At 60.2% G+C, this 27,378-nt stretch overlaps 3 protein-coding genes across 3 annotated transcripts in view; all 3 read left to right on the top strand.

Moving 5' to 3' along the window:
• Nucleotides 1–13,529, top strand: part of LOC119144075 (Fc fragment of IgG binding protein) — a 28,085-nt gene extending 14,556 nt beyond the window's left edge. Inside the window, exons 10-21 of the mRNA XM_037378957.1 lie at nt 171–370; nt 850–991; nt 1,558–1,889; nt 3,670–4,243; nt 4,684–5,282; nt 5,848–6,412; nt 6,942–7,543; nt 8,620–9,130; nt 10,262–10,461; nt 11,176–11,550; nt 12,774–13,058; nt 13,469–13,529. Coding sequence (XP_037234854.1) covers nt 171–370; nt 850–991; nt 1,558–1,889; nt 3,670–4,243; nt 4,684–5,282; nt 5,848–6,412; nt 6,942–7,543; nt 8,620–9,130; nt 10,262–10,461; nt 11,176–11,550; nt 12,774–13,058; nt 13,469–13,471 — 4,388 coding nt within the window. The 3' untranslated portion in view covers nt 13,472–13,529. The remainder of the gene's footprint in view (nt 1–170; nt 371–849; nt 992–1,557; nt 1,890–3,669; nt 4,244–4,683; nt 5,283–5,847; nt 6,413–6,941; nt 7,544–8,619; nt 9,131–10,261; nt 10,462–11,175; nt 11,551–12,773; nt 13,059–13,468) is intronic.
• A 4,192-nt stretch (nt 13,530–17,721) lies between these two features.
• LOC119144535 (sushi, nidogen and EGF-like domain-containing protein 1) lies at nt 17,722–20,932 on the top strand. Its single transcript, XM_037380036.1, has 4 exons — nt 17,722–17,922; nt 18,797–19,084; nt 19,187–19,324; nt 20,690–20,932. Exons 1-4 carry the CDS (start codon nt 17,722–17,724, stop codon nt 20,930–20,932), a joined length of 870 nt encoding a protein of 289 aa, XP_037235933.1.
• Nucleotides 20,933–22,477: 1,545 nt separating this feature from the next.
• On the top strand, nt 22,478–27,356 carry LOC119144912 (FXYD domain-containing ion transport regulator 3-like). Its single transcript, XM_037380858.1, has 8 exons — nt 22,478–22,502; nt 23,793–23,849; nt 24,658–24,693; nt 25,312–25,335; nt 25,592–25,666; nt 26,520–26,550; nt 26,768–26,811; nt 27,227–27,356. Exons 2-8 carry the CDS (start codon nt 23,810–23,812, stop codon nt 27,244–27,246), a joined length of 270 nt encoding a protein of 89 aa, XP_037236755.1. The 5' UTR covers nt 22,478–22,502; nt 23,793–23,809; the 3' UTR covers nt 27,247–27,356.
• The last annotated feature ends 22 nt before the right edge of the window (nt 27,357–27,378 follow it).

Raw genomic sequence — 27,378 nt, 5'->3', positions numbered from 1 at the left:
AACCAGGCACATGTTTATTGGTGTGGGGTGTGGGCGGGAAGAGCTGGCACAAAGGAAAATTCATCTCGTTGACGCCTGATTTGGCTGGTCCCACTCCTTCTCCAACCTTGGGCTGGCACTGCTTTTCCACCCAACGTTCAGCCTTGGGTTTCTTGTCCTTTTCATTCCAGCCCTCAGCTGTCCGGCCAACAGCAGCTACTCTCTCTGCTCCAACCTCTGCATCAACAGCTGTGCAGGGCTGGTAGATGCCTCCAAATGCCCCAAAACCTGCGTCGAAGGCTGCCGCTGCGATGAAGGGCTCGTCTTTGATGGGCAAAGCTGCGTTTCTGAGGACAAATGTGGAGGTTTTGTGGATGGGAGATACTACAAGGTAACGATCTCCTGAGTTTAGTTTAGGTTTATTGGGTTTTTAATATTTTCCTCCTGCCTGCCCTTCAGCACATCACTCTAAAGGGGACGCATCGGCAGCCCAAAGCTCCTTGCAGAAACGAAACAAAAATTCCCCTCTGCCGAGAGATTCTGGGGTTACCTACGAAGAAATTTGGGGCATTTCCATCTCTCTTATCACTTGGTGTAACAGTGCTAGTGCTGATGAGGATGCTCAGATAGTAGCCATGCTTTCCACAGCTGAAGGTGCTAAATAACAACATAATTTTCCTTCAGAGGAGGTGGAAGAGGGCAAAGGGATGGTTGGGGGTTTTTTTCCTGCATTTTTTTTTCATGCAACAAAAGCAACAAATTCCTCAATATGCCATTTGTTTTTTCTCCCCTTCCACAATTTTTTATGGATTTACGTGCCACACAGTTTGCTCTTCCCACTGTAATGCTTTGCAACCTCTTGCCCCGCAGCCCTATGAAACGGTCTTGAAGGACAACTGCCAGCAGCGCTGCGTGTTTGTCCCCAGCAAAGGCTTGTCCTGCAGCAGCCATAGCTGCACCAACGACGAATCTTGTGAAATCCGGGATGGGATCTTGGGTTGCTTCAATCAAAGTAAGGAAAGATGGGGTTGCTTGAGTGGAAAAAAAAGAAATCAAAAGGGATCTTGAAGCCAGAGCAGATCCTGGGGCTGGGCTGGGTGTTTAATTTTGGGGTGCAAACCCTCCAGCAAGGGGAGACAGAGGTGAGAGATCCCTCCTCCAACCCTGAGAAGGGGCCAGGGATGTGGTGGGAAAAATTTGGAGGAGCAAAATGCTTCAGAAAAGCCATCCCTTGGCTTTGCATTCACTCACGTGTCCTGGTTGAACCGTGGTGGTATCTGGTTCTTGAAGGATGCGTGGGAGCTAGGGTAAGGATGAACCCAACCTCAAGATGTTTTTCCAAGGAACGGAGAGGTAAAAGACAGCTGAAAAGGGGAAAATTGGGTTCAGTGATGGATTATTGTTGCTCTGATTTATGTCTTGGAGCCACCAATCTCCTGCCAAAGCCCAAGGGGGAGCAGAGGACACTTGGTGGAACCTCAGCCCTGGTGAAGATGCTTGGCTTGCAGGGATGGCATGGGATGTGCCCCTCACCAGGACACCTCCCATGGTTTCTCCCATGGTTTCTCCTCTTTCCAGACCCCTGCAAAGCCCTTCAGTGCCGGCCCAAGGAGAGGTGTAAGGTGAAGGACGGCCAAGTCAAGTGTGTCCCATCCCAGGTCAACACTTGCTGGGCTTGGGGCGACCCCCACTACCGCACCTTCGATGGGCTCGATTTTGACTTCCAAGGCACCTGCACCTACACCATGGCTGAATCCTGCGGGAACGACACCACGCTGGTGCCCTTCAAGGTGGAGGGCAAGAATAACATCCGTGGTGGGGTGAAATCCGTCTCCTATGTCAGCTTGGCCAACATCAAGGTCTACGGCCAAGAGATCTCCATCCGCCAGAAGGAAGTTGGCAAAGTCAGGGTGAGTTGGCCCAAAATGGAGGGAAAATTGGTCTTTTCCCACCTCTTTTCTCACCCATCTCTTCCCTACCTCCTTTTTTATCCCTCTCCTCTGCCACGTCCAACACCTCTTCCTGCTCCGTCAGGGCCACCAGTAGTTTTGGCTGAATCGGTCAAACTGGAACATGGATTTTGGAAGTGCTGGGATACGCTGGGAATTTGCTGCCTTGCATGGGGCTACCTGAGGTGGTTTTCTGCCTCTTGGGGAAGCCCAAACTGCCAAAGGTGGCTGCAGTAGGTCTCCAAGAAACCTCAAAGTGGGTGGGACCACCCCCCTGGGAGGTTTGTGGTGGCAGCCAGTGCAGGCGAGGTGGGTAAGGCAAAAGCAAAGCCCGATGCAGGCAGTGAGGTTGACGCAGGCAGTGAGGTTGACGCAGGCAGTGAGGTTGACGCAGGCAGTGTTGTCGACGCAGGCAGTGTTGTCGACGCAGGCAGTGATGTCAACGCAGGCAGTGATGTCGATACAGGCAGTGATATCATGAAACTGGGGAGGTTTTGACACACAGAACCTCCTGACAAGGGTTGTCCCCAAGTGTGGATCTTGCCCGGAGAGCACAGAGCTCATGGTTGCACGCTGCGATGGTGGCAGCTCCCTGCAGTGGGTGATTGCACATTGTAGCAGTGCCGCAGCAGCAACTGCCTGCTGCAGCGGGTGACTGCGTGCTGTGGTAGTGCTGCAAGACTTACTGCACACCCTAGTGAATGGTTGCATGCTGCAGAAGTTGCTTGCACGCTGCAGCAGATGGTTGCATGCTGCAGCAGGCAGTTATGCTCCTTGACACCGCTTGCACACCGTGGCAGGCTGGGACACTATCGCATTGCACCTGGCAGATATTGCACCCTGCAGTGTGCACGTAAGCAGGGATTCCATGTCCCCAGCCTTGCTGCAGCAGGTTGCAGGCTGCAGTGGAAATTGCACACTGCAACGTTGCTGGGGGGGGGAGTTACGTGCCACTGTATCACTGCAATGGGGCATTGTGTGCCGTAGTGGGCAGCTGCGGAAAGACGTTGCACACCGCTGTGAAGTGGTTGCATGCTGCTGCGTCCCCACGGCAAGGCAGCTGTGTGCTGCAGCACCCCAATAGCGACTGACTGCTGCAGCGAGCGACTGCACACCGCAGCAAAGGGGTGGCACACAGCAGGGAGCAGCAGCTGCAGAGGCAATTGCACGCCACAGCGAGGGGGTTGTGCGCGGCAGCGAGCAGTGGCAGCAGAAGGGGTTGCACACTGCAGCAACGGGATGGCACACAGCAGCAAGCAGTGGCTGCAGAATTGATTGCATGCCACAGTGAGGGGGTTGTGCACGGCAGGGAGCAATGGCAGCAGAAGCAGTTGCACAATGCAGCAAGGGCATTGCACACAGCAGGGAGCAATGGCAGCAGAAGCAGTTGCATGCTGCAGCGAGGGGGTTGCACATAGCAGGGAGCAGTGGCTGCAGAAGCAATTGCAGACTGCAGCAACGGGATGGCACACAGCAGTGAGCCGTGGCTGCAGCCACAGTGAGGGGGTTGTGCACGGCAGTGAGCAATGGCTGCAGAAGTGATTGCACGCTGCAGCAAGGGGGTTGTGCACAGCAGTGAGCAATGGCAGCAGAAGCGATTGCACGCTGCAGTGACAGGATGGCAGGCAGCAGCGAGCAATGGCAGCAGAAGCGGTTGCACGCCGCAGTGAGGGTGTTGCAGACCCCGAGACCACACGGGTGCACGTGCTCAGCGCTCACATTCGCTGCTCCCCACTGGCAGGTGAATGGAGTGGTGACGCTGCTCCCAGTGGTCCTGGAGAACGAGAAGGTGCAGGTCTTCCAGAGTGGGCTCAGTGCGGTGCTGGATACGGATTTTGGGCTCCGCGTGACGTACGACTGGAACTGGCACCTAATCATCGACCTCCCCAGCAGCTACTACAAACACACCTGCGGCCTCTGCGGCAACTACAACCTCAAGCCTGAGGATGACGTCCCCCAGGGTGGCAGTGACCTCACCGCCGTGCTGGCCTGGGCTAAAGGCTGGAAAGTTCCAGACGATGACGATCCGTTTTGCTGGGATTATTGTGAAGGCACCTGCCCGGTGTGCGAGGAGGAGAAGAGGGAGCTGTATGGCGGCAACCAGTACTGCGGCCTCATCAAAAAAACCTTCCAGGGGCCCTTCCAGGCTTGCCACGACGTCGTCAAGCCCAAAGATTTCTACCGCAACTGCCTCTATGACGTGTGCATGAGTCACGGGGCAAAGCAAATCCTCTGCCAGGTGCTGGAGGCGTACGCATCCACCTGCAAGAAGCACGGGGTCGTCGTGCATGACTGGAGGACACCCTCAGGCTGCCGTAAGCGATGGGTTTCCTTCTCGCTCTGCATGGTGGGGCATTTTCTTTGGCAGAGAAAGGGAACATCTAGAACAGGATCAGGCATGGGAAGCGCTTGGGGTTATTTGCACAGAGGAGCGTCCAGCTCCAGGGTGTTGCACGTCGATTTACTCGGTGCATTAACACGGTGCAACATCCAACCCGGGGGGGGTGGGGGGTGTTGCATGCAAAGCACTTGGTGCGTTCACACGGTGCAATATCCATCTCCCAGACACTGCACACCATGCGTTCAATGCGCTTCTCTCTATGCAAGACCCAATCCCCGCGGTGTTGCATGCCAAGCGCCCAGCACTTTCGCACAGTGCAAATTCCATCCCTGGTGCGTGAGCTCTTCGTAGCACCCACGTGCTGCTGCTGCTGCTGCATTTCCCCCTCTAATTTGCCCCATTGCCTCCCCGCAGCATTACCCTGCCCCCAAAACAGCCACTACGAAGCCTGTGGCAACGCCTGCCCAGCCACGTGCGCCAACCGAGACGCGCCTACCAATTGCATCCAACCCTGTGTAGAGACGTGCGCCTGCAACGAGGGCTACGTCCTCAGTGGTGGCCAGTGTGTGGCCATGGCCAGCTGCGGCTGCACCCGTGACGGCCGCTACTACCGCCCTGGTGAAGAGTTTTGGGGTGATGAGTCCTGCCATTCTTGGTGCAAGTGTGACCCAGATTTGGGCATGGTGGTGTGCAAGGAAACCAGGTGCAAGGCAGACGAGACGTGCACCATGGTGAATGGTGTGCGGCGGTGTGTGGCCAAGACCCGCTCGATCTGTGTGGCCACCGGTGACCCCCATTACACCACCTTTGATGGTCGGCGCTATGATTTCATGGGCACCTGCATCTACCAGTTGGCTGCCCTCTGCTCTGATGACCCCACCCTTGTCCCCTTCACTGTCACTGTACAAAACAACAACCGGGGCAGCCACGTGGTCTCCTTCACCAAGGAGGTCACCTTAAACGTCTACAACATGACCCTCAGCCTCAGCCAGATGCACCCCCAGAAGCTCCAGGTAGGGGAAGGTGAGGGGCTGGTGAGTTGCAAGGTCATTGCAAGGCACCTGGGTGGGCTGCATGGTCCTCGTATGGTGTTTGGGTGGGTGACAAGGTCATGCATGGCAGCAGGTTGGGTTGCAAGGGGATCGCGTGGCATCCTGGTGAGTGGCAAGGTCGTTGCAAGGCATCTGGGCGAGTTGCAAAGTTGTTGCATGGTGTCTGGATGGGCTGCACAGTTGTGGCGTGACATTTGGGTGGGCTGCAAACACCTTGCATGGAGCCAGGGTGGGTTGCGAGCTCGTCATGTGATGTTCAGGTGGGCTGCAAGCTGATGGCCTGATGCCTGGTTGGTTTGCGAGGTCATTGCTTGTCATTTGGGTGGATTTCAAGGTTGTTTGGCATACAGCTGAGTTGCAAGCTGGGTGCATGACCTCTTGGTGGGCTTCAAAGTCCTTGTGCGGTGTCTTGGTGTGCTTCAAAGTCCTTGTGCAGTGTCTTGGTGTGCTTCAAAGTCCTTGTGTGGTGTGTTTGTGGGCTTCAAAGTCCTTGCATGACATCACACAACCTGTGATTCCCTTCCAGGTCAACGGGATCCTGGTGGACCTGCCCTTCAGCCATGGCAATAAGCTCCATGCCTACCTCAGAGGCGTCCACGGCTTCATCAAGACCGACTTTGATGTCATCGTCACCTTCGACTGGTACAGCTACACCAGGGTCATCCTCCCCAGCACCTACTCTCAGGCTGTCTGTGGCCTCTGCGGCAACGCCAATGGTGACCCCCAGGATGACTTCGTGTTGCCCAGCGGGCAGCTGGCTGCTGACGAAATCCAATTTGCCGACTCCTGGAAAGTGGCCGACGTCCCCGGTTGCCAGTCCGGTTGCACCGAGAATTGCGAAGTTTGCACCGAAGCGCAGAAACGCACCTACCAGGGTGACAAACACTGCGGGATCCTGATAAAGAAGTGGGGACCCTTAGCTGCCTGCCATGACACCATCAACCCAGCCCCCTACTTCAATGATTGTCTCTTTGACGCTTGCATCTACAAGGGGCATCAGGACATTGTCTGCCAGGCCATCAGCGCCTACGTCACCGCCTGCCAGAGCCAGGGCATCCGCATCAAGCAGTGGCGCACTGCCATCTTCTGCAGTACGCAGGGTTCAGGGCAGGGGGGGCAGCTGAGGGTCGCAGGTGCCGGTGCGGGCAGTGTATTGCACACATGGAGGTGTTTGCAGTATTGCACGCACAGAGGTGTTTGCTGTATTGCATGTGTGTAGGCAGTTGGTGTATTGCACACACAGAGGCAGTCAGTGCATTGCATGTACTGAGGCACTCGGTGTATTGCATGCACAGAGGCGGTCAGGGTATTGCACGCATGGAGGCAGTGAGTGTATTGCATGCACAGCAGCAGTGTATTGCATGCACAGAGGCAGTCAGGGTATTGCACACACGGAGGCATTTGCTGTATCGCATGTGCATAGGCAGTTGGTGTATGGCATGTACTGAGGTGGTCGGTGTATTGTACGCGCAGAGGCGTTTGCTGTATTGCACACGCAGAGGCAACCAGAGTGTATTGCACGTGTGGAGGCGTTTGCTGTATTGCATGCATGGAGGCAGTCAGGGTATTGCCCGCATGACACTTCTGCAGCCCTCAGACCCTGATTTCTCTTCTCCCTAGGTCCCATCTGCCCCCCGAACCAGCACTACGAGCTCTGCGGCCCCCCCTGCCCTGCCACCTGCCGCGGGCAGCGAGAGGCGGAGGAATGCGACGACCCCCACCATTGCACCGAAGGCTGCTTCTGCGACGAGGGCTCCTTCCTCAGTGGTGACACCTGCGTCACCTTGCCCCACTGCGGCTGCTTGCACCAGGGGCGCTACTACAAGGCGGGTGAGGAGTTTTACTCCTGCCCCAACTGCAGCGAGCGTTGCACTTGCAAAGCCAATGGGGCAGTGGAATGCCGGCCGCAGGGCTGCGCAGCCGGCGAGGTGTGTGCAGTGCAGGATGGGGTGCAGGGCTGCTACTCCCACGAGTGTGGCCTCTGCCAAGTGCTGGGGGCCGTTTCCTACCGCACCTTCGACGGGCGTTCGCTGAGTTTCGCCGGCACCTGCACCTACACACTGGCGGCCGTTGAGGCTGCCGGCCCCAGCGACACACTGATGCCCTTCAAGGTGGAGGTAGAGAAGGAGAGCGGCCAGGGGGCACCCGTCATCCGCCAGCTGCTGGTCACCGTGCTTGGTGTCACCGTGGGCATGGCCAGGGGCACCTCGTGGGAGGTGACGGTGAGTGGGGCTGCTTCGGGGGGCAAAAACTATTGGGGAGGGGGGCAAAAAACACATGGGGGTGCAAAGCAGGGCATGCAAACGCATCTTTAGCTTGCAGATGGTCTCCTGGGCTGCACAGCGAGCGGTGTGAGCCCTGCTTTGGGGTGCAAAAACCTCTTTGGGGTGCAAGCCCTGCTTTGGGGTGTAAACCTTTACTTTGGGGGGCAAAATCTTTACTTTGGGGTGCAAAAATCTTTAATGTGGGATACAAAAATCTTTACTTTGGGGTGCAAAAATCTTTACTTTTGGGTGCAAGCCTTTCTTTGGGGTGCAAAACCCACTTTGGGGTGCAAAGCAGGGCATGCAAACACCTCTTTAGTTTGCAGATGCTCTCCTGGGGTGCACAGCAAGGGGTGCAAGCCCTGCTTTGGGGTGTAAAAACCTCTTTAGGGTGCAAACCTTTCCTTTGGGGTGCAAAAATCCTTTGCTGTGCAAAAATCTTTGCTTTGGGGTGCGAAAACCTTTCCCTTGGGGTGCAAGCCCTGCTTTGGGGTGCAAATCTTTCCTTTGGGGTGCAAACCTTTACTTTAGGGTGCAAAACCTTAACTTCAGGGTGCAAAACCACTTCCAGGTGCAAAGCAGGGCATGCAAACATCTCTTTAGCTTGCAGATGCTCTCCTGGGGTGCACAGTGAGGGGTGCAAGCCCTGCTTTGGGGTGCAAACCTTTCTTTGGGGTACAAAACCTTAACTTTGGGGTGCAAAGCAGGGCATGCAAACACCTCTTTAGTTTGCAGATGCTCTCCTGGGGTGCACAGCAAGGGGTGCAAGCCTTGCTTTGGGGTGCAAAAACCTCTTTAGGGTGCAAACTTTTCCTTTGGAGTGCAAAAATCCTTTGCTGTGCAAAAATCTTTGCTTTGGGGTGCAAAAACCTTTCCCTTGGGGTGCAAGCCCTGCTTTGGGGTGCAAAAACCACTTTTGGTTGCAAAGTGGGGTGTGCAGACCCTGCTTTGGGGCACACACACACCCCCGCTTCCCCCTGAATGTATTTATTTATTGAATAATTAATCAATTCATCCCCCCTCCCCCCCTGCAGGTGGACGGCGAGCAGCACCTTCTGCCGCTGACGCTGGCCGAGGGCGCCATGACGGTGTCCCAGGAGGGTGCCCACCGGGTGCTGCGGGTGCGCGACGGCCTCAAGCTCCTCTACGACGGTGATGCCTATGCACTGCTCACCCTCCCCGATGCCTACCGCCAGCGCACCACTGGCCTCTGCGGCGACTTCAACAGCGATGCCAGCGATGACCTCAGCGCCCCCCAAGAGCTGGGGGGTGCCTGGGGCACCCTCACAGACACCTGCACCCACGGCTCCCCTCCCCCCACCTGCCCTTCTGACCTCCCGGGACCCTGCGCCTTGCTGACAGAGCCGACGGGACCCTTTGCTGGGTGCCACGCGGTGGTGACACCACAGGAGTACCTGGAGGGCTGCAAGCAGGAGCAGTGCACACAAGGCACCAAGGCGCTGTGCCACAGCCTGCAGGCCTACGCCGCTGCTTGCCAGGCCGCCGGCGGGCAGCTGCAAGAGTGGCGGGAGGCTGCCAACTGCCGTGAGTTGCGGGGGGAGCAGGGGGGGCATGTGCCGCGTTGGCAGTTCAGCAAGGGAAAACTGGCTGCATGCGGTGGGTTGGCAGTTCTGCAAAAAGAAAGAGATTGCATGCACCACATTTGCATTCCCACAAGGAAAAAGTGGTTGCATGCAGCCACTGCAGCGGTTGCATGCAGTGGGTTTGCAGTTCTGCAAGGAAAAGCAATTGCATGCAGCAGGTTTGAATTTCCACAAGGAAAAAGCAGTTGCATGCAGTGGGCTTGCAGTTCTGCATGGGAGCAGCGGTTGCATGTGGTGGGTTTGCAGTTCTGCAAAAAGAAAGCAGTTGTATGCAAAAGGTTTGCACTCCCACAAGGAGAAAGTGGTTGCATGCAGCAGGTTTGCATTCCCACAAGGAAAAAGTAGCTGCATGCAGTGGGTTTGCAGTTCTGCAAGGGAAAAGCATCTGCATGTTGTGGGTTTGCAGTTTTGCAAGAGAAAAAGCAGTTGCATGCAGCAGGTTTGCATTCCCACAAGGCAAAAGCAGTTACATGCAGCAGGTTTGCATTTCTACAAGAAAAAGCAGCAGCTGCATGCAGTGAGTTTGCATTTCTTCAAGGAAAAGTGATTGCATGCAGCAGGTTTGCAGTTCTGCAAGGGGGAAAAAAGCGGTTGCATGCACCTGGTTTGCATTTCCGCAAAGGAAAAGTGGTTGCATGTAGCAGGTTTGCATTTCTGCCAGGAAAAGCAGTTGCATGCAGCCGCTTTGCATTTTTGCAAGGGAAAAGCAGTTGCATGCAGCGGGTTTGCAGTCCTGCAAAGGAGCCGCAGCTGCCTGCAGCTGCTTTTTACTTTTGCAGACTTGGAAGGTGGAAAAGCAGCTGTGTGCAGCTGTGCCTTGATTTTCAGTTCTCGGCCTGGTTCTGCAAATTTTACCCGAGGGGGGGGCATCCCCTGCATGCAAAACGTTGCATTTTTTTGTAAGAAGCAAGCGTTTCACCAGTTCGATGGGCGCATTTTTTGCAAGGGGAGGCACTTTGCATGCAGCACCTGCCCCAGGGTGCTATTCCCTCTTGCCACGAGTCCTGCTGAGGGCTTTTTCCTGGGAAAAGGAGAAACTAAAGGAATAAACCTGCTGCTTTACCCCCCCCAGCCCTCTCCTGCCCGCCCAACAGCCACTATGAGCTCTGCACCCGCAGCTGTGACCATGCCTGCGCCAGCGTCTTGGGCAGCGCCCCATGCACCGCCAAGTGCTTCGAGGGCTGCCAGTGTGACAGCGGCTTCCTCTTCAACGGCAACGAGTGTGTCGTGCCCGAGGCCTGCGGCTGCATGCACCATGGCCGCTACTTCAAGGTGGGTGCTGCGGGGGAGGGTTGCACCCATGAGGTGTGAGCATGGCACCCTTGCGCGCCCCACAGGTGCTTGCACCCTTGCAAGGGGAGTGTTGCACTCTTGCACACTCTGTGGGTGTTTGCACCCTTGCAAAAAGGGAGTGTTACACCCTAGCACACCCCAGGGTGCTTGCACCCTTGCAAGGGGAGTGTTGCACCCTTGCATGCCCCATGGGTGTTTGCACCCTTGCAGGGCGAGTGTTGCACCCTTGCACACCCCAGGGTGCTTGCACCCTTGCGTGCCCCATGGGTGCTTTCACCCTTGTGAGAGGAGCATTGCATTTTTGCACACGCAGCATTTCTGCACGCATGCAATGCTTGCAAGGCACACACGTGTTGCACACAGAGCTTCTGCACGTGTGCAATGCTTGCAAGGAGCACACGTGTTGCATTTCTGCACGTGTGCAATGCTTGCAAGGAGCACATGGGTTGCACGCAGCATTTCTACACATTTGCAAGGAGCACACAAGTTGCACGCAGCCTTTCTGCTTGCAATGCTTGCAGTGCTTGCAAGGAGCACACAGGTTGCACACAGCATTTCTGCTTGCAATGCTTGCGATGCTTGCAATGCTTGCAAGGAGCACACAGGTTGCATGTGGTGGTTCTTCCCAGATTTTGCCATCTTTGCACGGGGACACCGGTCGCAGACGCTGTCCCTGCCTGTCTCGCCTCACAGATCACCCAGACCGTCCTCTCCCCCGACTGCAGCAAGCGCTGCAGGTGCCAGGCGGCAGGTGGCATGCAGTGCCAGGAGGCCGGTTGCCCCTTCGGCAAAGTCTGTGGCATGAGGAATGGTGTCCGCACCTGCGTGGAGCAACTGGGACGTTGCCTTTTGGCCCCCGCCACCCACTTCGTCTCCTTCGATGGAGCCACCGGCACCACTGTGGCCACCGGCATCTATGTGGCGTCCACCTTGTGTGACCCTCACGACGCCGCTTGGTTCCGGCTCTTGGCAGATGTTGGGGAGAAGGGGGAGCGGCCAGCTGTGGCGGCCCTGCATCTCTTCAGCTCCAAGGCCTTCGTCACCATCAAGAGGGACCAGAAGGTCTGGGTAGGTCACCTCCATCCTGCTGCCACCCAGAATGTCCCTCCTGCCCTTTGCGCTCACCAACATCCACGTGGTTTCCACCAAAATCCATGGTTGCCACCAAAATCCATGTGGTTTCCACCAAAATCCATGTGGTTTCCACCAAAATCCACAAGGTTTCCACCAAAATCCAGGTGGTTTCCACCAAAATCCATGGTTGCCACCAAAATCCACGCATTTTCCACCAACATCCATGCGGTTTCCACAAAAATCTACATGGTTTCCACCAATATCCACATGGTTTCCACCAAAATCCATGGTTTCCACCAATATGTTGCAAGGTCCATGGGTGGGGCTGTCCTCCTTGCCATCATCACCAGCTGGCCAAAACCCTTGGCCCATCCCTTCATTTGGACTCAATTTGCCCTTTTCCCACCAATTTCCCACAAGGGAAGGACCTGCCTGCATTGTCCCTCCTCCCACCGTCCCCTCCACATCTCCCCACAACCACCCAACCCTTTGTTTTCCTTCAAATGGCCTTTTTTTCCCAAAAAATTCCACCTAAGCGAAGGCTACGGAGATGCCACCTTCATCCCAATGTCAGCACAAGATCTCCCATTGACCCATCCCTTCGTTTTAACCCAGATCCCTGTTTTTCCCCGCAATTCCTTCCATGGGGAGCATCCACCTCTGCTTTTCTTCATCCCACCCCCAAACCATCTCCACTCATCGAGCCTTTCCTTCATTTGGACCAAACCAGCCCTTTTTCCAGCTGTGGGCCACCCATGGGTGCTGTCCTCCATCCCACCCTCACCAAGAGATGTTGGCGCATCTCCTCAGCCATTTAAATTGACCCAAATTTCCTCTTTTCCTGGGTAATTTCACCTCAAGGAAGCACCCATGGGTGCCTACCTTCACACAAGACCCCCTCTCCCACCTCCACGTGGGGATCCCAAGTGGCCAGATCCCCATCCTGATCCCCAGCAGGATGGAATCCCACCGGATCAACCCTGGCTGCCCATCTCCATCCCACCTTCTGCCCTTTCAGGGCACTTCGCCCCATCCTTACGATGGTGGGACTTCACCCCATGTTGGGTTCCACCACCCTGGAGAAGGACAGTGGTGGAGAAATGACCCAGGTCCTGGCAGTTTCATCCTGATTTATATTTTATTTTGATATTATTTATTTATTGAAATATTTGTTGCCTTGTATAGAGGCAGAATCACCCTCTTGGTGTCTTCTCCAGGTCAACGGGGTCCCAGCCAACCTCCCTGTTGACATCCCCACCGCAGTGACCATCACCGAGAACGAAGGCACCATCTGGGTCACCCTCCAACCCAAAGTCATCATCGGCCTCAGCCCCGATGGCGAGATGATGATGAAGGTGGGGCAGGACCTGAGCAAACGCCTTTGTGGCCTCTGCGGTGACTATGACAGGGACGCAGCCAACGACCTCCGAGGACCCGACGGGAAGTTGCTGAGGGACGTGGTGGCAGTGGCCAAGGCTTGGAGAGCACCCGACTTCACCAACGTGAGTGTCACCAGGTCTTCGTTGGGGGGATAGCTGGCATCTTTCATCTCCTCCCTCCGTCTTGGTTGTATCCCCCGTGGTCCTTGGTACCACCACCATGAAGAATCCTCCATCAGTTGGTGCCATCCCTTGGTATGACCCAAAATTTCCTCCCCTTTCCCCCCCCCAGTAATTTCATCCAAGGGGTGTCCTTCACCCCCATCAGCAGACCTTCACCCATCACCCCATCCCATCCGATGAACCCAAATCCCCCTTTTTTCCCCCCGTTTCATACCAGACAAGCCCCCTAGGTGCCACCTTCATCCCCAAGAGCTCCTCATTTTCATCACTTGCCCAAAAAAAGGGGAGGGGGGAGGGGGAAGCTGGGAAAAGGGGGGGATTAACCTTCACTTTCCCCTTTTTCCACCCAGTGATGCAGAAAAATGGGATGATCTGGAGATCATCACAGGGAAAATGAAGGAAACAGCTGGAAAAAAAGGGAGATTTGGGTTTTTTTTCCCAAAATTTGAGGGGTTTCCCCCCCAAAAAAAAATTACAAAAAAAATAAAGAAGCCACCACGGGGTTTATTTTGCAATAAAATCGTTGGCACCAAGGAAAGGTGTCGTGGAGGCGTGAGGGTGGGGGGGTCCCGGATGCCTGGGGGCGTGGGGGTGGGGTGGGGGTGGGGGAGGGGTTTTTGCCGGACTCCTTTGTCCCCTGCCAGCCCTGCCCTGCCGCAGGCGGGTGGTTTTTTGTCCCCCCCCTGACCCGTTTCAGTCAATATTTCCTGTCACGGCTCTGCCCATCCACACCTGGGTCCCCCTGGGGGTGTGTGTGTGTGGAGTGGAGGGGGGGCACCCGGATGTCTTGGTGCCAGGGGCGGGGGGGGGGCTGGAGCGGAGGAGGATCCCGGGGGTGAGGGGGGCTCCTCTGAGGAGGGGGGGGGAGGGTGGCGTTCCTGGAAACCTGGGTTCCCAGTCCTTCCCAGTACACCCCACTTCCCCCCCTCAAAAAAAAAAAAATCCAGTCTCCTCCAGTTTATCCCAGTCCCCTCCATATGCCCCCTCCAGTGCATCCCAGCCCCCTCCATGTCTTCCCCCATATGTCCCCATGTCCCCACTCCCCCCAGTATGTCCCACTCCCCCCAAATGTGTCCCCCAGTTCATTCCATGGTCTCACCAGTTTCCCCCAGTATGCCCCCCCCCACTGTCCCCACTCCCTCCCAGTGCATTCCAGTCCTCCCCTAGTCTGCCCTGCAGTGTCCCCTGTCCCTCCCAGTGCATTCCAGTTCACTCCAAGGTCTCTCCAGTCTCCCCCAGTATGCCCCCCCCCAGTGTCCGCAGTCTCTCCCAGTGCATTCCAGTCTCACCCAGTATGCCCTCCTCCCCCAGTGTCTGCAGTCCATCCCACTGCATTCCAGTCTCCCCCAGTATGCCCTCCTCCCTCAGTGTTCACAGTCCATCCCAGTGCATTCCAGTTCACTCCAGGGTCTCTCCAGTCTCCCCCAGTATGCCCTCCTCCTCCAGTGTCCGCAGTCCATCCCAGTGCATTTCAGTTCACAGTCTCTCCAGTCTCCCCCAATATGCCCCCCCCAGTGTCCCAAATCCCTCCCAGTGCATTCCAGTCCTCCCCCAGTATCCCCCCAAGTGTTCCAAATCCCTCCCAGTTTGTCCCAATACATCCCAGGGTCCCCCCCGGCATGTCCAAGTACCCCTCAGTGTCCCCCTACAAGAGCCCATGGTCCATTCCAGTCCCCCAGTGGACAGAGGAGGAAGCGCCCGAGGCCTGGGGAGGTGCCACCTGGGGAGGAGGGGTCACCCCCCCACTCCCCCACCCCCCCAGGCCTGTCCCCTCCCTGGGGATAAAACGGCTCTGGCCACATCCCAGACACTGACCGGCACCATGGGACCCTGGTGAGGGGGGACACTGGGGACAGGAGGGGGGACATGGGGGCATGGAGCTATGTGGAGGGACATGTGGATATGGGGGGACATGAGAAGGAGCTGGGGACATGGGGGTGTGGTAGGACATGGGGACATTGAGGGGTGGGGACATGACAAGGAGCTGGGGACGTGGGGACGTGGTAGGACATGGGGGGCGCTGAGGGGTGGGGACATGGGACATGGGGGGCATGGAAGATATTGGGGGATATGGGGAACACCTGGACACATGGGTATGGGGGACATTGAGGGACATGGTGGGCATGGGGACATGGAGGGGCATGGGGACATTTGGACAGGGACATGCAAGGGACGCACAGGGACATGCACAGGGAGAGGGGACACGCAGGGGACACAACGAGAGACACCCATAGGGAGGGGTGGGCATGGGGACAGCGGCACCCGTGGGGACAGGAATGGGCATGGGATGTCTGGAGGGGACAGGGACGCAGAGGAGACCCGTGTATGGGGACATGGAGGGGTGGAGGCACAAATGGATGGGTGAAGGATGGGTGGGTGGGTGAAAGATGGAAGGATGGGTGAAGGATGGAAGGATGGGTGAAGAATGGGTGGGTGAAGGACAGAAGGATGGGTGAAGGATGGGTGGGTGCAGGACAGATGGATAGGTGAAGGATGGAAGGATGGGTGAAGGACAGAAGGATGGGTGAAGGATGGGTGGGTGAAGGATGGCTGGATGAATGAAGCACCCCTCCCCCCCTCGCTCCCCCAGGCCTGGGCAGATGAAGGCTCTCCCCATCCTCCTCCTTCTCCTCCTCCTCCTGGGCCACACAGGTGAGCGGGGGCCCCTGGGGACATGGGGGACACCCATAAGATCCTCGGGTGACTCAGGGATCCATGGGGTCATGGTGAGGGGGGGAGGTGCACCCATGGGACCCCTGGGTGACTTGGGGACACTATGGGGACACTCGTGTGAGTGGGGACATGGGGAAGGCACCCATGGGTGTCACCTGTCTCCTCGTCACCCAGCGCACCCCTCAGCCCCATGAGGGCCATCACGGGGGGCAGCTGGGGGGCGGGGGGTGGGGCGTGGAGGAAGAAGGGGCTCAGACTTGGTTTAGGGGGGTCCTAGGCCCATACTGGGAGGTTCTGAGGTGACAATGGGAGATCCCAGGCCCCTACTGGGGGTCCTACACCCATACTGGGAGGTTCTGAGGTGATAACTGGAGTCCCAAGCCCCTACTGGGAGGTTCTAGGCCCATACTGGGAGGTTCTGAGGTGATAACTGGAGTCCCATGTCCCTACTGGGAGGTTCTAGGCCCATACTGGGAGGTTCTGAGGTGATAACTGGAGTCCCATGTCCCTACTGGGAGGTCCCAGGCCCTACTGGGAGGTCCTAGGCCCATACTCGGAGGTTCTCAGGTGACACTGGGAGGTCCCAGTCCCACCCCAGGATATCCCTGGCACATACTGGGAGATCCCAGGCCCCTACTGGGAGGTCCTGCACCCATACTGGAAGGCTCTGGGTGATACTGGAGTCCCAGGCCCCTACTGGCGCGTCCTAGGCCCATACTGGGAGGTTCTGGGGTGACAATGGGAGATCCCAGGCCCCTACTGGGAGGTCCTAGGCCCATACTGGGAGGTTCTGGGGTGATACTGGGAGATCCCAGGCCCCTACTGGGAGGTCCTATGCCCATACTGGGAGGTTCTGAGGTGACACTGGGAGGTCCCGGGCCACTACTGGGGGTCCTGCACCCATACTAGGAGGTTCTGAGGTGATAACTGGAGTCCCAGGCCCATAATGGGAGGTCCTAGGCCCATACTGGGAGATTCTGAGGTGACACTGGGAGGTCCCAGTCCCATCCCAGGATATCCCTGGCACATACTGGGAGATCCCAGGCCCATACTGGGAGGTCCTAGGCCCATACTGGGAGGTTCTGAGGTGACACTGGGAGGTCCCAGGCCCCTACTGGGGGTCCTGCACCCATACTGGGAGGTTCTGAGGTGACACTGGGAGGTCTCAGGCCCCTACTGGTGTGTCCTAGGCCCATACTGGGAGGTTCTGGGATGATACTGGAGTCCCAGTCCCCTACTGGTGGGTCCTGGGCCCATACTCGGAGGTTCTGAGGTGACACTGGGAGGTCCCTGTCCCACCCCAGGATATCCCTGGCACATGCTGGGAGATCCCAGGTCCCTACTGGAAGGTCCTGCACCCATACTGGGAGGTTCTGGGGTGATACTGGAGTCCCAGGCCCCTACTGCTGCGTCCTAGGCCCCTACTGGGAGATCCCAGGGTGACACTGGGGGTCCTAAGCCCATAGTGGAAGGTCCCCCCAGCTTTATACTGGAAGGTCACCCCCAGGGCCACCATACTGGAAGGTACCCCCAAGGTCCATACTGGAAGGTCCCCCAGATCCATACTGGAAGGTCACACCCAGGACCACCATACTAGAAGATCCCCCCAGTTCCATACTGGAAGGTCCCCCAGGTCCACCATACTGGAAGGTCCCCTGCAAGGTCCATACTGGCAGGTACCCAAGGTCCATACTGGAAGGTCCCCCAGTTCCATACTGGAAGGTCCCCCCCAGGACCACCATACTGGAAGGTCCGCAGGGGTCCATACTGGAAGGTCCCCCAGATCCATACTGGAAGGTCCCTAGAGGTCCATACTGGAAGGTTCCCCCCAGGACCACCATACTGGAAGGTTCCTCAGGTCCATACTGGAAGGTCCCCCAGATCCATACTGGAAGGTCCACCAGTGTCATGGGGGAGGTTCTAGGCCACCATGTGGGTCCCAGACCCTCCACGTGGGGGTCCCAACCCCCCCGCCATGGCTCCTTGGTGGCCACCCCTAGGTGGGCTGCTCTACCCCTTCGGGCCGGCGGTTGGGGACGAGGCCACCCCCCGGGAAGACGATGGGATGAGCCCTGAGATCCAGCTCTGGCAGCCCTTCTCCTTCTACGGACGCTCCCACCGCTCGCTCTATGTGGGTGCTGGGCCCCATGGCGGGCGGGGGGGAGGGGATGATGTGGGTGGGGGTCCTCGGGGTGCTATGGGGTGTGGACACCATGGGGGGGGAACCTGAGTTGGGGATGTCATGGGTTGGGGACACCATGAGTTTGGGCCACTGTAGTTGAAGACACAATGTGTTGGAAGTACCATGGTTGGGGAGCACAGTGGGGTTGGGGCCACCATGGGTTTGGGGCCACCACGGGTTGGGGCCACCACAGGTTTGGTGCCACCACAGGTTTGGGGCCACCATGGGTTAGGTGCCACCACGGGTTTGGGGTCACCATGAGTTTGGGGCCACCACAGGTTGGGGGCCACCATGGGGTTGGGGCTACTATGGGGTTGGAGCCACCATGTGTTGGAGCCACTATAGGTTGAGGTACCATGGTTGGGGGCCACCATGGGTTTGGGGCCACCATGGGTTTGGGGCCACCACAGTTATGGGGCCACCATGGGGTTGGGGCCACGACGGGTTTGGGACCACCGTGTGTTGGAACCACTATAGGTGGAGGTACCCCGGCTGGGGGTGACCACAGGTTTGGGGACACCATGGGTTTGGGGCCATTATAGGTGGAGGGACACTGGCTGGGGGGCACCATGGGTTTGGGTCCTCCATGGGTTTGGGTCCTCCATGGGTTTGGGGCCACCATGGGTTTGGGGCCACCACAGTTGGGGGTCAGCATGGTTGAGGTCACCATGGTTGGCGATGCCATGACTATGCTCACCATGGTTGAAGACACATCCCTGGTTGGAGGCCATCACGGTTGGTGCCACCCTGGATGAAGGCCACCCCAGGTGGTGGCCATGCACCACGGGTGGGTCACCATGACGGGGGTGGTTCCTTCCTCCAGGTGAACAACAACGGAGTCGTGTCCTTCGGGACCGGAGTCCCAGAATTCACTCCGGAGCCCTTCCCGCTACCAGGCCACCGCCCCTTTGTGGCTCCATATTGGGCCGACGTGGACACCAGACTGGGAGGAGATGTCTTCTACCGGCAAAGCCAGGAGCCAGAGCTGCTGGCCCGCTTGACTCGTGACCTCACCCCAGCCGTGACCTCCTCTGACCCCACCCCCAAGCCCACCTGGGCTTTCGTGGCCACCTGGTACCGTGTCTCCTTCTTCGGAGCTGCCTCCAAGAAGGTAGGAGGAGGAGGACCAGCTGGAGGACCACAGCAATGGGTCACGGTGACACAGTGACACCGTGGTGACGTTCTTCCTTCCCCTCCCCCACCCACTCCCCAGGTGAACACCTTCCAGGCTGTGTTGGCCACTGATGGGGCCACATCCTTCGTCATGCTGAACTACGGGGACCTCCAGTGGACCACGGGACTGGCCAACGACGGCAACGCCTACAGTGGCCTGGGGGGCACGCCAGCACAGGTGGGCACTGGGGGCACTGGGGGGGCTGAGGGGGGCTGAGGGCGCTGGGGGCACAGGTGGGCGCTGAGGGCACTGGGGATACTGGGGGCACTGAGGACACTGGGGGCATGCCGGAACAGGTGTGCGCTGGGGGTGCTGGGGGAACTGGGGGCACTGGGGGTGCTGGGGGCACTGGGGACACTGGGGGTGCTGGGGATACTGGGGGTGCTGGGGATACTGGGGACACTGGGGGTGCTGGGGACACTGGGGGAACTGGGAACACTGGCGATATTGGGGCACTGAGGGCACTGGTGGGCACTGGGGGTGCTGGGCATACCGGGGGCGCTGGGGGGCACACCTGGACAGGTGGGCACTGGGAGTGCTGGGGGCACAGGTGGGTGCTGGGGATTCTGGGGATATTGGGGGTGTTGGGGGCACTGGGCGCACAGGTGGGCACTGGGGATACTGGGGGTACTGGGGTCTTTGGGGACACTGGGGGAACTGGGAACATTGGGGATATTGGGGGCGCTGGGGGCACTGGTGGGCACTGGGAGTGCTGGGGACACTGGGGTCCCCACCACTGGACCGGGGCCACCCACCTGGGTAGGAGGAGTTCAGGAGATTTGAGGGGGAACTGGGGGAATTGGAGAGAACTGGGGGGGATTTGGGGGGGAATTGGGAGGATTTGGGGGGGGGGATTCATGGATTTGGGGGGAATTAAGGGCATTTGGGCAGAATTAAGGAGATTTGGGGTGAAATTAAGGGGATTTGGGGCAGAATTATGGGGATTTGGGGCAGAATTAAGGGATTTGTGTTGAAATTTAGGGGATTTGGGGCAGAATTAAGAGAATTTGGGCAGAATTGTGGGGATTTGGGGTGGAATTAAGGTATTTGGGCAGAATTAAGGGATTTGGGGTGGAATTTAGAGGATTTGTGCTGGAATTAAGGGAATTTGTGGCAGAATTACAAGAATTTGGGCAGATTTAAGGGGATTTGAGGTGGAAATAAGGGGGTTTGGGGATGAAATTAAGGGGATTTGTGGCAGAATTAAGGGATTTGGCATGGAATTAAGGGATTTGGGGTGGAATTAAGGGATTTGGTCAGAATTAAGTGGATTTAGTGTGGGAATTAAGGGGATTTGGGGTGGAATTAAGGGGATTTGGGGCAGAATTATGGGGATTTGGGGCAGAATTAAGGGGATTTGGGGTGAAATTAAGGGATTTGGGGTGGAATTATGGGGATTTTGGGCAGAATTAAGGGGATTTGGGGTGGAATTAAGAGAACTGGGGCAGAACTGGGGGGATTTGGGGCAGAACCATGCTTCCCCAGCCCCCAGTAGCTCCTGTCGCCCCCCGGGTGGACCCTCCCCCCCTCTCTCCCCCCCAGGCTGGGTTCAACAGCGGGGACGACCTGCACTACTACAACATCCCGGGGTCACGCTCGCCCGCTGTCCTGCGCGTGGGGCACCGGAGCAACGTGGGGGTCCCGGGGCGCTGGATATTCCGCGTGGACGTGTTCACTGCCACCGAGGGCCCCCCTGACCCCCCCGAGACCCCCACCCCCTCGCCCTCACCATCCCCCACCCTGCGCCAGACCACCGAGGAGAGGGTGTATATCTGCGGGTCATGATGGGGACCTCTTGGGGGGTGGGGGAGGGAACACTGGCATTCCCCCACGGGTTTGGGGGCCCGGGGTGGGGGGTGGGGGGGAGATGTGGCGGTTGGGGACAGCTGGGTCCCCTAATGCCCCTCCCCCACCCACCCTGGAAGCACCATTAAAGCCTCGCCAAGCACTGCAGATGGGCAGCAACACGTGTGTCACCTGTGTCACGTGTGTCCCCATCCCTCCCTGCAGCCCTGAAGAGGGGGGGACATGGGTGGCAAAGCTGGGGGGGGGGGCAACGGTTGTCAGCGTGGGGTGACACCGCCTGGCTCTGATGCCACCCAGGCCTGGTGCCAACGGGTGGAGAAGTGATGGGGGGGGGGGGCCACCCCCACCCTTTCCCTCCCCCCAACTGCGTGCACACCGGGACACCCAGTGACATGGGGGACACCGACAGCTGGTGACACCCAGTGACCCCCCCAGGAACACCCAGGTCCCCTATGGGGGGGGAGGGACACGCAGATGCCTGGGGAGGGAGGGGCACCCAGATGCCGGGGGTGGGGGGTGGGGGGGGGTGGGCAGGGAGGGGCGGGGCAGAGCCAACAGCCAGCTGTCATCCCCGGTCGTCCTGTCCCTGTCTGTCCGTCCGTCGCGTCCCCTCCCCAGCCCGCCCCCCCCCGCACCCGCTCAGGAATGTGTCACCCCTCCCCCCACCCAGAGGGGTCCCAGCAATCCGTGTGCCCCACCCCCCCCCCCCCCCACACACACACACCCCGGACAAGCCTCAATGGGCCCCTTGTGGGGTGGCAGCTGGGGTCAAGCGGGGTCAAGGTCAAACGGGGGGCCCAGGCATGGGGGGGGGGGGAGGGGCTCGAGGTGGGGGGGCTGGCGCGCGGAGGAGAACAAGGCTCCATTGAACCCATCCCCCATCCGAGGGGGGCGGGATCCAGGCGTCGGGGAGGGGGGGGGGGGGGTAGGACACAGCCCCCATTGAGCACCCGGGGGGGGGGAGGGGCACAGGTTCAGAGGAGGGAGGGGCAGGCATCCAGGCGGGGGGGGGGGAGGGGGGAGCACACAGGACCTGGGGGGAGCACAGGGTCCGCGGGGGGGGGGGGGGTGTGTGTGGTCACAGGTGCACAGGTGCAGAGGAGGGGGGGTCAGGTCCGGGATGGGGGGGAGGGGAGGAATCCGGGGGGGGGGGGGGGGGGGGGAGCACAGGGGGGACCCAGGCCTTCAGGTTGGGGGGGAGGGGCACAGGTAAATTGGGGGGGGGGCTGGTATCCAGGCGGGGGGGCACAGGGTCCGGGGGGGGGGTGTGTGTGTTACAGGTCTGGGGGGGTCACAAGGTCCATAGAGGGGAGGGTCACAGGTCGGGGGGGGGTCACAGGTCTGGGGGGGTCACAGGGTCCGGGAGGGGGCCCCACCCCCACGGAGCACCCCAGGGACCAGGCAGGGTAAGGAGCGGGGGTGGGGGGCTGGGTGCGGCTCCTGGCACCTGTGGCACCTCCCCCCTCCCCGTAGCCCCGCCCCCACCTAGGCATGGCTCCCCTCCCCCCCCCCCCCCAATTCCTGTTCTACCCGTTGCTGGTGCAGGGAGGTGAGATGGGCCCCTCCACCCCCACCACCCCCCCCCCGTACACCTGGGTCCCCTGGGGGTGGCGGTGTCACCTGGGGGGGGTCCCCTGGGTGTAGGGTCCCCTGGGGGGGAGAGGGGTTCCCTGGGGGGGGGGGGCGTCCCTCCTTACAAGGGCAGGACTAGGGGGGAGGGACACACCCCGGCTCCGGGACACTCGTGTCCCCTGGGGTGACCCCCCACATGTCCCCCCAGGGGACCCCCATGTCTTCTAGGGGTGACCCCGGCTCAGGGACCCCCATGTCCCCAAGGGTGACACCCCCCCATGTCCCCCAGGGTGTCCCCAGCTCTGCGACCCCCATATCCCACCAGGGGGTCCCCCATATCCCCCCCCAGGGTGACACCGTCTCTGGGACCCCCGTGTGTGTGTGTCCCCATGTCCCCCAGGGGACCCCCATGTCCCTCCAAAGTGACCCCCATGTCCCCCCAGGGTGACCCCCCCCATGTCCCCCCAGGGGTGACCCCCATGCCCCTTAGGGTGACCCTGCTCCGGGACCCCCATGTCCCCCCAGGAGGTCCCCCCCAAGGGACCCCCACCCCTAAGGGTCCCCACCACCACCCCAAGGGAACCCCCCGAGGGCCCCCACCCCAAGACACCCCCCTAAGAGACCCTCCCCCCAAGGGACCCCCATGAGTGACACCCCCCCCGGCCAAGTGACCCCCACCCCTAGAGGGACCCCCCCCCGAGGGACCTCCCCTACTCCCCCCGAGGGACCCTGCCTCCCCCAAGGGACCCTCCCCCAGAGGGACCCCCCCCAAAGGGACACCCCCCCACAGGAAACACCCCACTTAAGGGACTTCCCCACGAAGGGAACCCCCCCAAGTGACAACCCCCCAAGGGACCCCCCCCCGCTAAGTGACCCCCACCCCTAGAGGGACCCCCCCCTACTCCCCCCCAAAGGGACCCCCCCCAAGTGACACCTCCCTTCAGGGACACCCCCCCCCCCGAAGGGATGCCCTCCAAGTGACACCCCCCCCAAAGGGACACCCCCCTTAAGGGACACTCCCCCCGAGGGACCCCCCCCAAGGGACCCTGCCCCCAAAAGGACCCTCCCCAAATGACACCCCCACCTCGGGGACCCCTCCCCCCAGGGCCGCCCCCCCAGGGTGCCCTCGCCTCCCACCAACGCCCCACTCCGGAATCTGCTGTGAGTCACCCACCCCTCCCCCACCCAGACGCTGGGCTCGTGGGGGTGGGGGGAGGGGGAGGGGAGGGGGGACCTGAATCCTCAAGGACCCCCTCCCCCCTTCCAGGGGTCAAAGGTCACAAGATGGTGTGGGGCACACTCAGGGTCCTGGTGCTGCTGGCAGGTAACTGGGAGTGACTGGGGGGGAACTGGGAATGACTGGGGGGAACTGAGAGGGAATTTGGGGGATCTGGGAGAGATCTGGGGGTAATTGTGAGGGAACTGGGAATGACTGGGGGGAACTGGGAGGCAGGACTGGGGGGAGCTGGGAGGCCGAACTGGGGGGAACTGGGGCGAACTGGGAGGCAGAACTGGGAGGAACTGGGAATGACTGGGGGGAACTGGGAGGGAATTTGGGGGATCTGGGAGAGATCTGGGGGTAATTGTGAGGGAACTGGGAATGACTGGGGGGAACTGGGAGGCAGAACTGGGGGGAATTGGAAGGGAGCTGGGAATAACTGGGAGAACTGTGAGGCAGAGCTGGGGGTAATTGGGAGGGAACTGGGAGGCCGAACCGGGGGGAACTGGGAGGGAACTGGGAAGAACTGGGGGTAATTGTGAGGGAACTGGGAGTGACTGGGGTGAACTGGGAATAACTGGGAGGGAACTGGGAGGGAACTGGGAATAATTGGGGGGAACTTGGAGGCAGAACTGGGGGTAATTGGGAGGCAACTGGGAGGCTGAACTGGGGGGAACTGGGAGGGAACTGGGAGGCAGAACTGGGAGGGAACTGGGAAGAACTGGGGGTAATTGGCCGGGAACTGGGAATGACTGGGGTGAACTCGCAATAACTGGGAGGGAATTGGGAGGCAGAATTAGGGGCAATTGGGGTGACTGGGAGGGAAGCTGGGGGAACTGGGAAGGAACTGGGGGGAACTGGGAGGGTACTGGGCCAGCTGAGCCTCTGCAACTGGTTTTTGCTCTCTCCCCAGTTCTGTCCCCAGTGAGAGGGAACATAGAGACCCCCGGTGAGTAACTGGGACAAACTGGGAGGGGGGCAGGGGCTGTACTGGGAATGGGAGGGGGATCATACTGGGGTGTGTGTGTCATACTGGGAACAAGGAGGAGCCATACTGGGGGGTATGTGATACTGGGAGGGGAGAGAAGCCATACTGGGGTGTGCGTGTCATACTGGGAGCAGGGTCGAGCCATACTGGGAATGGGAGCGAGTGATACTGGGGGGGTGTGGGTCATACTGGGAGCGGGGAGGAGCCATACTGGGGGGTGTGCGATACTGGGAGGGGAGAGAAGCCATACTGGGGTGTGTGTGTGTGTCATACTGGGAGCAGGGAGGAGCCATACTGGGAATGGGAGTGGGTGATACTGGGAGGGGGTTGTCATACTGGGAGCGGGGAGGAGCCATACTGGGATTGGGAACGAGTGATACTGGGGGGGGCGGGGGGAGGTGTCATACTGGGAGCAGGGAGGAGCCATACTTGGAATGGGAGCGGGTGATACTGGGAGGGGGGTGGGTGATACTGGGAGTGGGGAGGAGCCATACTGAGAATGGGAGCGAGTGGTACTGGGAGGGGGGTAGTCCATACTGGTGTCCCACCAGGGGACTGACCCCTCCCCCTCCCCACCAGATGCCGCCAGTCCCTTCCAGTATGGTGAGTGGGACGGGGGTGACAGGGGTGTCCCCAAGGGAGGGGTGACAGGGGGGGCCCCAAGGGGGGGATGACAGTGGGGGTCCCTGGGGGGGTGACAGGGGTGTTCCCAAGGGAGGGGTGACAGGGGGGGCCCTGGGGGGGTGACAGGGGGGCCCCAAGGGGGGGGTGGTGATGGGGGTGTCCCCAAGGGGGGGTAACAGGGGTGTCCCCAAGGGGGGGTGACAGGGGGGTCCCCACCGTGTCCACACCCCCCCAGACTGGCACCGCCTGCGGGTGACAGGGCTGGCGCTGGCCGCTGTCCTCTGTGTCATCGGCATCATCGTCCTCCTCAGTGAGTGTCACCTGGGGAGTGTCCCCGTGTCACCTGGGGGGGCCCCGTGTCGCCGGGGGGGGTCCTCATGTCACTGGGGGGGGTCCCCATGTCACCAGTGGTGTCCCCGTGTCACCATGTGGGTCTCTGTGCCACCTGGAGTGTCCCTGTGTCACCAGGGGGGTCCCTGTGTCACCAGGAGGGTCCCTGTGCCACTAGGGGGTCCCTGTGTCACTTAGGGTGTCACGGTGTCACCTGGGGGGGGGGGGGGGGTATGTCACGTGGGAGTCCCTATGTGTCACTAAGGGGAGTCCCCATGTTACCAGGGGTGTCCCCGTGTCACCAGGGGGGTCTCTGTGCCACCTGGAAGGTCCCATTGTCAATGGGGAAGGTCACTTGGGGGGTCCCTCTGTCACCCGGGGGGTGGGGGTGGGGGATGTTACCTGGGAGTCCCCATGTGTCACTGGGGGGGTCCCCATGTCACTGGAGGGGGGTGTCCCCTTGTCACCAGGGGTGTCCCATGTCACCAGGGGGGGCCCTGTGTCACTGGGGGTGTCCCCCATGTCACTAAGGGGTCCCTGTATCATTTGGGGGGGGTCCCCCTGTCACCTGGGGGGGGAGTATGTCACCTGAGAGTCCCCATGTGTCACTGGGGGGGGGGTCCCTGTGTCACGTGGGGGGGTCCCCCTGTCACCTGGAAGGTCCCCATGTCACTGGGGGGGTGTCCCTGTGTCACTAGGGGGTCCCTGTGTCCCTTGGGGGGGAGTTCCTTGTCACTGGGGGGGTCTCTGAGGAATCCCCTGGGTTCGATGTCCCCTGGAGGGGTGGCATGTCACCCCTCCCCCCCAGCTGTCCCCTCTGACGTCCCCTGCAGGTGGGAAGTGCAAGTGCCGGAGCAAAGCCAGGTGGGACAGGAGGGGACATGGGGGGGACATGGCGGGGGGGGGGGGGGCGGGGGGCACAAGGGTGTCACCAGGGGAGGCTGCAGGGATGTCCCCAAGGGGGTGGCAAGGAGGTCCCCAAGGGGGAGGGCAGCGGTGTCCCTAAGGGGGTAACAGGGGTGTCCCCAAGGTGGGGGGGAACATGGCAGGGTCACAGCCCCCCTGCCTCCCTCCCCCACAGCCGCCGCCGTCCCCCCCCAGAGGCATCACACCTGGTTGGCCCTGGTAAGCCCCCTCCACCCCGGGGGGGTGCAGGTGACGGGGGGGTGGGGGGGGGGGGGGGGAGGGATCCCAGACACCCGGGGGGAGGATCCCAGGTGACCAGGTGGGGGGTCCCGGGTGTCCTGTCTGGGAGGGGGGGGGGGGGCGGGTCCCGCGTGTCCGGCGGGGGGGGGTCCCGGTGTCCGGGGGGGTCTCAGGCACCCGGGAGGGGGTCCCAGGTGACCAGGTGGGGGGTCCCAGGTGGCCATGGGGGTTCCTGGGTGACCTGTTAGGGGGGGTCCCAGGTGTCCTGGGGGGGGTGGTGTCCCAGGCATGTGGGTGGGGGGTCCCAGGTGTCCAGGGGAGTCCCAGGTGGCTGGGGGGGGGGGTCCTGAATACTGAGTGTCTGGGTGCCCCCTGACCCCTCACCTCTCCGCAGGAGCTGCCACCACGTGCTGAGGTGTCCCCACGTGTCCCCAAGCCTGGGGGGGGGGGGGGGGGAGGGGCGACCCCAGTGTCTGGGTGGCCCCAGTGACACCAGCAGGCAGGGTGGGGGAGGGAGAGGAGCGGGTTTATTTGGGGGTGAACCCC

Source organism: Falco rusticolus, chromosome 3 (assembly GCF_015220075.1).
Source record: "Falco rusticolus isolate bFalRus1 chromosome 3, bFalRus1.pri, whole genome shotgun sequence".
Taxonomy (NCBI): domain Eukaryota; kingdom Metazoa; phylum Chordata; class Aves; order Falconiformes; family Falconidae; genus Falco; species Falco rusticolus.
The sequence above is the reverse complement of the archived record's forward strand: the minus strand, read 5'-3'. Positions and strand labels throughout refer to the sequence as shown.